Here is a 9,736-nt window from a genome sequence, read left to right as displayed (position 1 = left end):
GGAAGATAAGCCCCTATATCTTGGCAACTTCCTATGCTTTAACTCCCAAAGTGGAATTTGTGTTACTCATATGCTGTATGTACTAAAAAAGTTTTTATTTTTTTTATTTTAGAAAATCTGTTTGTTATGATTAAAATCACGGAGCTGAGCTCATTTTATAGAGACCTATCTTCATTTTGGTACAAGTTACTTTATTCGACAGCATCTATTTGTAAATGTTTTTAAGTAATAATAAAAAGAAGTGAGGTCTATCAAAAATGACAAAATTAAGAACTACATCTCAAGCATAAATAACCTGCATTTATCAAGTTCCATGACTGTAATGACAAATTAACTAATAGGACCAAATAGAGAATTGTTTAGATATTATCCAATAAATAACACAACAAGAGTTTTTCCAAAGATTTATTGAAGCAGAAACAAGTTGGTCGGATACTTGCTGGAAAAAAAAGCAGTTTTAATCGTATTCAAAATACCTTTTAAAAAGTATTCTAGCACAAGATTTTTCTGTAAACTAGATTATGTTGTAAACTTTTTTCTAAATCTTTTAGGAGTGTCGGTTGTTAAGAACTAGAGCTTATTCCTATTCCAAATCTATCTTGCGCTCCTGAAAAACTGCAGAAAGGCACTTGAAAGCTGTTTCTTTAAGATATGGATTTCTTTTTTATTCTTGCTGGTAATATATTGCTGCACTGAGTGTGTGCAATTTTTATTCAAGGTCATCGTGATGCTGAGAAGTTTCGTTGATAACCTGTTTAAAAAAAAAACCCAAAATAAATATAACGCCACATGCCAAAGATTAAATTATCCTATATATCATGGCAAAAATCCTGCTAAATATATGTAATTTATTGTGCAAATCAGAAGGTTATGTTGCTTCTGCATGAGTGAAAGCTAGAAGGGGCAGACACACAAGATCGTCTTCCACTACAGGCAATATAAGGATCCAATGGAATGTTGTAACTTACAAAAAGAAATTTTTTTAAAAACTGTGTTTATAAAAGATGGTATAATAGTTGTACACAACACAGCCAAGTTTAAAAGCAATTAAGACATATTAAAACGTGCAGCAGGTACATTTTAAATTTATGTGCAAGGGAAGATTTCATGACTACAATAAATTGCAACTATTTCTTTCCTGGCATAGGGAGGTAATAAGACACTAAATGATCGTATGGCACATGCTTGTATTCTGTAGATGGGTTTAGCAATCTATAAAGTATGGAGGTAGGAAGACGCCATATGTCCAGGATCAAAACATTCCTCATTCTGAGGTAGTCTAGTGAAGCTGTTTCATGTAACTGCTTTAGGAAGTGGTTTAAGGAAGATTACTCCCACTTCAAATTAAGCACCAAAGCCAATCACTAATTTTGGAGTGCAGGAGGATTGCTATCTCAACTTCACATCTAGGAGCCAAATAATTAGTTGGCTATGTGTACTGCTGGAAGAAGGAGCCTGTTCTTTTTTTAGTAGGCATGAATGAAACCTGAACCTCTCAAATTAGCCAGCTGTATTTGAGATGCAGATTCATTGATTTTAAAATATATCAACTCCTGTCTGAGATTACTCTATTTTTTACTTAAAAGATACCAACCTGTCCATCTCTAGTTTCAACCGTCTTAATCAGAAGTGTCCTTTTCGAGTGGGTGTCAACCAGAGGGAGTGAATCCAGATTAGTTTCTAAATAAACAAACAGGCCAAAAATGAGTAAAAATGAGTTTTTTCTTAGAAAAAACAAGTAATCATTTTACTGAAACAATTATGATTTGTGGGGGAGAGGCAATTGTGTAAAGTACTACTCCCCAAATAATTTTAGAGTAGTCTCTGTTTGCAAACCCAGGCCCTGACACACTTGAGCATCAGGATGAGATAGTACTTGCAGCAGGAAGAAGGAAAAAGGAGTTTGCATTTAACTTAAAGCATAGAATGCAAGAGTGTACTTGGGTTTGAAAATTATAGATGTTTTATAGAGTTTTCTCTTATATGGCATTTTTCAGATATCCTAAAAAAAAATGAACGCTTTGACATAAACACAACGGTTACAAGCTGCTGACGTTTTTCTTAAAGGGAAATAAAACGCTTACCCCTCAGGTTCAGGGAGGAAAAGTTTGGAAGAGGCAGAGAAATCCTATAAACAAATGAAGAGAAAGAGTAAAATTGCTGGCAAATAACTTCAACCACTAGGAACAAATTAACACACTTTTTGTTTTCGTCACGTAAGAAAACGTACTGTTTTAAATCATAAACTAGAGATTTGTCTCAGAAACATTTTCCCATGACTGGTCTTGTTAGTACATTTAAAATATGTTACTACAAGCATTTTCTCCACAGGGGCATGAACAGGAGTTAGGAGTGGAGGCTTTGACAGAGTTATGGGTTCAAATCCCAGCTCTGCTGTTGATTAACCCTTACTTCAGCAAGTCACTTACTCTCTCTCAATTCAAATTCCTCCCTCTACAAAAAGTGGAAAGTAGTTACCTCAAAGAAACTTTCTAAAGATTAAATGTCACACTGTGCCTAGAGCCCAGTGGCACAGGGCCTAACAAATGGTCACCATGAGTTCACCCATCCAAGTCTGAGTTCCCTACCTGCTCTCCTCGCCTTCCAGCAGCTTCCTGTAGGTGGCAATCTCAATGTCAAGGGCCATCTTAACATTGAGCAGGTCTTGGTATTCACGAAGGTGACGAGCCATTTCCTCCTTCATATTCTGAATCTCATCCTGCAGGCGGCCAATAGTGTCTTGGTAGTTAGCAGCTTCTACGGCGAAGTTCTCTTCCATTTCACGCATCTGGCGTTCCAGGGACTCATTCTGCAGGAGGTGAGAAAGATGTCTGGTGTTATTTCTCAGAAAAACCCAGCTGTTCCCAGAACCATTTACAGACCTTCTGCAATAATTTCCATTAGTGGCAAATGGCGACCACTCTAATTTTAGGTGGAGAATGCAAGTACCAAGTCCTTCATATTAGAAGCAACGATATAGGCAAGCTAAAACCTTCAAGAGTTCCATCAAGTCCCTTTTGAGTCTGTCTTGATAACTCATTTTCTTTGTATTATGGTATAAATTTTTACTCACTCAACATTTTGTCGAGGTATCATCATGAGCTTAGTCAGCAGAATGGATCATTATTTTCCCTCTTTTACTGCAGGGTTGGTACTCACGGTTCCTTTAAGGGCGTCCACTTCACAGGTGAGGGACTGCACCTGTCTCCGGTACTCAGTGGACTCCTGCTTTGCCTGGCGCAGGGCGTCATTGTTCCGGTTGGCAGCCTCAGAGAGGTCAGCAAACTGTCGGGAAGAAAATGGAAATGTAGGTTGCTCACATTCAAGTCTTCTGACTCTCTTAGAAAAAAAAAATCATATTTCTCACTGAATGTCTTCCAGTATAGGTTTAAATTTCTGTTTTGAAAGCCAGGGAAAGAGCAGTGGAGTACTGACGTTAATATTTTCAGAGTTCACTCTACGGTGCTCATTTCAACACAGTGGAGGTGAAAGGTATGGCATTGGGTTTACTTGGAGGCAAGGTTAGGGGGAAGGGAGTCTGCTATTCTGAAGGAGGTGATGTGGCCAGGCGTGGTGGCTCACGCCTGTAATCCCAACATTTTGGAGGCTGAGGAGGGTGGATCACCTGAGGTCAGGAGTTTGAGAGCAGCCTGGTTAACATGGCGAAACCCCATCTCTACTAAAAATACAAAAATGAGCCGGGCATGGTGGTGTTTGCCTGTGGTCCCAGCTCTGAGGGGGCTGAGGCAGGAGAATCACTTGAACCTGGGAGGCGGAGGTTGCAGCGTGCCAAGATGATGCCACTGCGCTCCAGCCTGGGCAGTAGAGCAAGACTCTGTCTCATAAATAAATAAGAAAATACATAAATAAAGGAGGAGATGTGAGTGGTGGGGAGGCCGTGGCGACAAACACAATACGAGCAAGAAGTCAAAGCCAGCTTTGCATTGGGGCTAGAGGATATTTAGGAATCACACACAGGTACAGGGTTTTGCGAACACAATGCTTTTCTTTGGTTGAAGCCGTGCTGATTTGTTTCCTACCTTGGACTTGTACCATTCTTCTGCCTCCTGCAGGTTCTTGGCAGCCACACTTTCATATTGCTGACGTACGTCACGCAGGGCAGCCGTGAGGTCAGGCTTGGAAACATCCACATCAATTTGGACATGCTGTTCCTGAATCTGAGCCTGCAGCTCCTGGATTTCCTGCAAAAGAACAGACAGACGGTCAGCTGTGCCAACCGTGGGGGCTGCCTTACCCTCATTCATTCCCTGAAAGTCACTCCACTAACCTCTTCGTGGAGTTTCTTCAAAAAGGCAATCTCTTCTTGCAAAGATTCCACTTTGCGTTCAAGGTCAAGACGTGCCAGAGACGCGTTGTCAACATCCTATTTTGAACAGAGAAAAGACAGGACATGGAGGATGTAAAAGTCTATGGCTTATCTCATTTATTTGTCTTAGATTAACCATCTGAACCTAGTCTCCTTACTACAGAAAAGGTGTTGACACATTTTATGACCCTGGAATAGGTTGATAAGTCATTCAGTGCTATCATATGCTGTGCTTTCTCCTGCTCACAAATATATTTTAATTGTGACTCCTTGTGTTTTACTCAAGGTGGTGATCGGACAATTTTAAAATAAATAAATGTCCACACACAGTAAACTGCACTCAGTCATGACTGAATCCACATTTTACCAGTGATATTTTAAAATTACTTTTTAAGGCTGCTCATGGTGGCTCATGCCTGTAATCCCAGCACTTTGGGAGGCTAAGGCGGGTGGATCACTTGAGGTCAGGAGTTCGAGACCAGCCTAGCCAACATGGCGAAACCCCGTCTCTACCGAAAATACAAAAATTAGCTGGGTGTGGTGGCACATGCCTGTAGTCCCAGCTACTTGGGAGGTTGAGGCAGGAGAATTTCTTCAACCCAGGAGGCAGAGGTTGCAGTGAGCTGACATAGTGCCACTGCACTCCATCCTGGGCAACAGAGTGACACTCAGTCTCAAAAAATAAAGTAATTCATTTAATTTAATTACTTTTGAAATCTAGAAAATCTATGCCACAACACTTTTAAGATTTGTTTTGTAATTTCACGGAATAACATGATGATAGAGGTGGACAAATTTTCACAACTTCATGTACACTTGAGTACATGGAGAACAGAAATTTGTGCTTCAAGAGTTTTAGTTTTTTTTCTCCACTCAAATCTTCTGAAACTTATCCTTAGGCGCCAAAGCAAATATGTAGTCATCTGGCATCCATTGTACCAAGCTAGATTTATATTCAGAAATAACCCAATTTAGGATATGCATGCCAAAGACTCAGTTCAGGAAAAAATGGAAAAGAAATGTAACTCTACACTGTATTTGCTTTGCCTTCTCTGGTGGATTTTTCTTCTAAAACTCCTTTGACTCATCCTATAAAGGCGTGTCTTCACTTGCCACTGTATCAGTTCAGTTAGCCTGTTTCAGAATGACTGGTCAAGCTTGCAGAGAATGAAACTAAATGAAGGATTTTTGCTGATTCAGCTGTCCTTCTATGTTTCCATTTGTAAAGCTCAACATTCCAAATCAGAATATGTAATCTTGCAACTAAGATTTTATTTCCTCTCAGACGGATGCGTGAGGATTGCTTATCTTGTCAGCAATTAAATTTGGAGTTCAGTTTATAGCCTTACGGTCTTAAACTGTTGAGACTTTTCTATCACCTTGGTGGAAAAACGAATGAAGAGTGGGTGATAAAAAGATCAGACTTGATGAAAACATTCATTTTTACTTGTTAAGCCCAAAAAAACACACAAAAGATATTTCACTAACCTCCAAAGAAAGATCAACATGGTATTCTATTACACTGAAGAGAATGAGGAATTTTGCTTAATCTCAAAACAGAGGATCTTTTGTATTGATGTTGTTTTATGTTAACTCACTACTCTGCAGAAAACATGACAGGTATGATAATCAAAAATGCTCAAGGACTAAAATGAACCACACATTGCTATGGTTAAATTAATTTCGTAAATGTATTTCAGTTTCAAAATGTTATATTACACTATTCATCTGAGAGTGCTTAGCAGTTAATCCCAGTAAATATTCCAGGGAATACAACTATAAACTATAATGCGGATCTTCTGGCTTTTGGATTCCAATTTTAGGTTAAAAATTCTGTAAGTCCATCTAATTTTGGTGAAAAAAAAAACACGCACAAAAATCCTTTCGTTAAAATTCAATTTTTCAGCCTTGGGTTTATTACTATTATTATTTTTTATGGTGAGAGTGCTAAAGAACACAAGAACCCAATTGAGAAAGGACTTTCAAAATGTGAGGTATGCTTGTAGCTTTAAAAACTTTTTACATTACATACTTCTCATGTCTGGGCCAGATATTAGATAACGGATGTTAGCAAATACTCGTGTCCAATTAGAACCGTGCTTACATCATTACATATTCAGTAAGAATGTAGCCTGTTGCAAAGCTCCCCTGGGAACACAAAGACTCCTATTATTTCTGTCCAGAGCCACCACATTTGCCAGAATGTCTGTATCTACATTCCATAGTGAAGCCCATAGAAACCATTAATACCCCTCAGCTGAGGGGACAGATGGCTCCTTTCCACCCTTATTAGAACACAAAATAGTTGTGCATACTGATACTTTCATCGAACTTTAATGCCACAATATAAGTTGCAAAGAAGAAAAGAAACTTGCTGGCTCCATTCCAGTTGTAAACTAAGTTTTCTTATCTTCCAACACGTATTCCATTTTAAACTGCAGGGCATAACTGCGCTTTTTGTGGCCTTGTAAAAATTAAGCAACTTGACTTTGGTAAACCACAATCTAAAATTGTAATCGTTCGAAACCAGAAGGTCAACGTGTTGCAAAACTGTGCAACATTTTGGAAAGAAAAGTAAAAAGTTAAAAGATTTTTCTTTATGTCCCAAGTAATTGCTAAGAAATCATTCAAGGATCGCTTGAACCCGGGCGGCGGAGGTCGCAGTGAGCCAAGATCTCGCCACTGCACTCCAGCCTGGGCGACAGAGTGAAACTCCGTCTCAAAAAAAAAAAAAAATCGTTCAAGGGGTTTTATTAATATTTTTTCTAATCATGAGGAGCTCCAACCTGTGGTCTTCCCGCCACTAGAGGGCTTTACGCGCTGCCCTGAAGTTTTGCACTTTTTAGACGTGAGTTAAGCAACTTTTAGAATTGCTCGTGGGTTGTGTTGGGTGGGGACAGGCGGCTGCAAGTGGGAAGAGAGTCTACAAACCTGTCTGAAAGATTGCAGGGTGTTCTCGGCTTCCTCTCTCTGAAGCATCTCCTCCTGCAATCTGAAACAGTTGCGCATTAACCAAAGGGGAACCGGGAAACCGCCAGGGACGGGGCGGCCACACCCAACCACCACGTATTCGCGCTGCGCCTCCAGAGCAGCTGCGCCACCTCCGCGCAACTAGCGCCTGCAGCTTTCAGACCTGCTGCCCTCGGCAGGTTTCAGCGGGACCTCGGGCACCGCGCAGAGGGGCAATCACGGTGGCTGCACAGACCTGCACGACAGCCCCCCCATCCCCGCCCCTGAGAGACCATCCCTTTGTCTCGCTCCCTCCACCGCCTTCCCCTCCTTCGTTCTCCCGCCCGGTGATTGGCAGCCCGCCAGAAGGGGGAGGAAACTTTCTAAAAGTTTGGAGGACTCGCTCTCGTTGTGCCCAAGGGCCTTCAACTGCCCACAAAGTGGTAGTTTTAAGAAATCTGTAACTTGAAACGGAGCGTCCTTGGGCAATGTGTGGGGACAGAGGGGGAAATGCGAACTGCAAGGTCTGGGTTCTGGGCGGGGCTGCGCCGCCACAGCCACAGCCCCGCTCTCCGCTGTCCCCCGGGCAGGCCTCCCCCCGGCCACATCCCCAAGGGCGTGGCAGCTCTTGCGGGGGCCAGGGGGGCGTTCCCCTCTCCCTCCAGCCCTCTCCCGAGGCCCAGCGACTTGCATGGGCGCAGCCTTACTTCTCCCGGAGACGCATGATGTCCTCGGCCAGGTTGTCGCGCTCCACCTCGACGCGGGCTTTGTCGTTGGTTAGCTGGTCCACCTGCCGGCGCAGCTCCCGCATCTCCTCCTCGTAGAGGTCCCCCAGGCGCGACTTGCCCTGGCCCTTGAGCTGCTCGAGCTCGGCCAGCAGGATCTTATTCTGCTGCTCCAGGAAGCGCACCTTGTCGATATAGTTGGCGAATCGGTCATTCAGCTCCTGCAGCTCCACCTTCTCGTTGGTGCGGGTGTTCTTGAACTCGGTGTTGATGGCGTCGGCCAGCGAGAAGTCCACCGAGTCCTGCAGGAGCCGCACCCCGGGCACGCTGCTCCGCAGGCGCACGGCAGAGGAGCGCGTGGCATACACGCCGCCCGGGGACGAGGCGTAGAGGCTGCGGCTGGTGCTGGGGCGCAGCGCGCTGCCCAGGCTGTAGGTGCGGGTGGACGTAGTCACGTAGCTCCGGCTGGAGCTCGGCCGGCTCGCGGTGCCCGGGCCGCCGAACATCCTGCGGTAGGAGGACGAGGACACGGACCTGGTGGACATGGCTGCGGAGGGTGGCGATGGGCTGGGCGGCGTCGGTGGCGCGGACTGGCTCCCGGAGAAGAGGCGAACGAGGGCGCGGTGGGTGTGGGTGGTGGGAGCGCGGCTGCGTCTCTGGCGCGGGGACCTCGGAGCGAGAGTGGCAGAGGACTGGACCCCGCCAAGGGCGCTGTTTTTATAACCCCGTTAGGATAGAGGGTCCCCTCCCACTGCCATCCCAGCCGCGGAGCGCGCCAGCCAATAGGGACCTAGCGAGAAGCGGGGAGGGTGGGCGGGTGGGGTACTGACGCCCTCGAGCCTTCCTGCTCCGGGGCCTGGACTGGGCATGGTCCCGTTACTTCAGCGCTGGGCTGGGACTTTTGGGGGCTTTCCGGATGATAGTCTGAGCTGGGCTCACCCTGGGGTGCTGAAAAAGGCGGGGTCGCGCGGTGAGGGGGGGATCCGCCCGGGACTGAACCAGAGGGGTCCGGTGGCACCGCGCCAAAGGGGCGTGGGAGGAGGCGTGCGGCGGCTTCGGGGCTGCGGTCAGGTGGGGAGACCCGCGAACAAAGGAGCGGGAAGAGGAAAGAGTAAGGAATCTGGCAGATCTGAAGTCGCGGAGAAAGAAACAAAGAGCGCCTGAGATTGGAACGCGGGGTGGGGGCGCGCACAGCGCAGGAACGCAGGGCTCTGGCCTCGCGCAGCCTGGCGCACCGCCCGCTTGGGAAGGGGGGCTGCTCCGGCCTGCGCCTCTGTCCATCGACTTGCTTTGGCGGGGAGATGTTGGGGGGAGGGGAGGTTCTGTCGAGGGACCTAACGGGCTCAGTCTAGCTTCGGACGGCGGGAGTTGCGAGACGGCGGTGGCAGAGGAAAGCCCGAGGGAGAGGGGTGGGGTCGCTTAGTCACCGGCGGTGACTCACCGCGCCCTGCTGTCCTGCCGATTGAGGCCTCCTAGCGGTTTAGGGGAAACCGTTAGACCAGATTGATTCAAGTCTCCGCGGGCTCCGCGCGCGCTGCTGGTTCTCAGTGCTACCAACTTAGAGCTGGGCCATCGCTTTGATGTGTGCGGTCGGGCCCTGTGGGGAACAAGAGCGCCCCTAAGTTCTTAATAACCCGCTAAAGCCTGGCTTTGCTCGAATGTACGGACTTTTTGTTAGCAACAAAGTTCTGCAGCCTTTGGAGAGGCGCCATACGTGGGCCTCCCGGATCACGAC

The 9,736-nt window shown here is 45.8% G+C and overlaps 1 protein-coding gene across 1 annotated transcript; it reads right to left on the bottom strand.

Annotated features, from left to right (window-relative positions):
• Positions 1-389: 389 nt before the first annotated feature.
• VIM (vimentin) lies at positions 390-9,394 on the bottom strand. The gene is made up of 10 exons (XM_063611068.1): positions 8,941-9,394; positions 7,984-8,693; positions 7,259-7,319; positions 4,289-4,384; positions 4,041-4,202; positions 3,160-3,285; positions 2,589-2,809; positions 2,085-2,128; positions 1,595-1,680; positions 390-751 (listed from the first exon to the last, which is right to left on the bottom strand). The coding sequence occupies exons 1-10, from the start codon at positions 9,280-9,282 to the stop codon at positions 710-712; spliced, it is 1,890 nt and encodes a 629-aa protein (XP_063467138.1). The 5' UTR covers positions 9,283-9,394; the 3' UTR covers positions 390-709.
• Positions 9,395-9,736: the final 342 nt, after the last annotated feature.

The sequence above is a fragment of the Symphalangus syndactylus genome, chromosome 10, assembly GCF_028878055.3.
Source record: "Symphalangus syndactylus isolate Jambi chromosome 10, NHGRI_mSymSyn1-v2.1_pri, whole genome shotgun sequence".
Classification (NCBI taxonomy): Eukaryota; Metazoa; Chordata; class Mammalia; order Primates; family Hylobatidae; genus Symphalangus; species Symphalangus syndactylus.
Note: the sequence above shows the minus strand (reverse complement) of the source record. Positions and strands in the feature narration are given on the sequence as shown.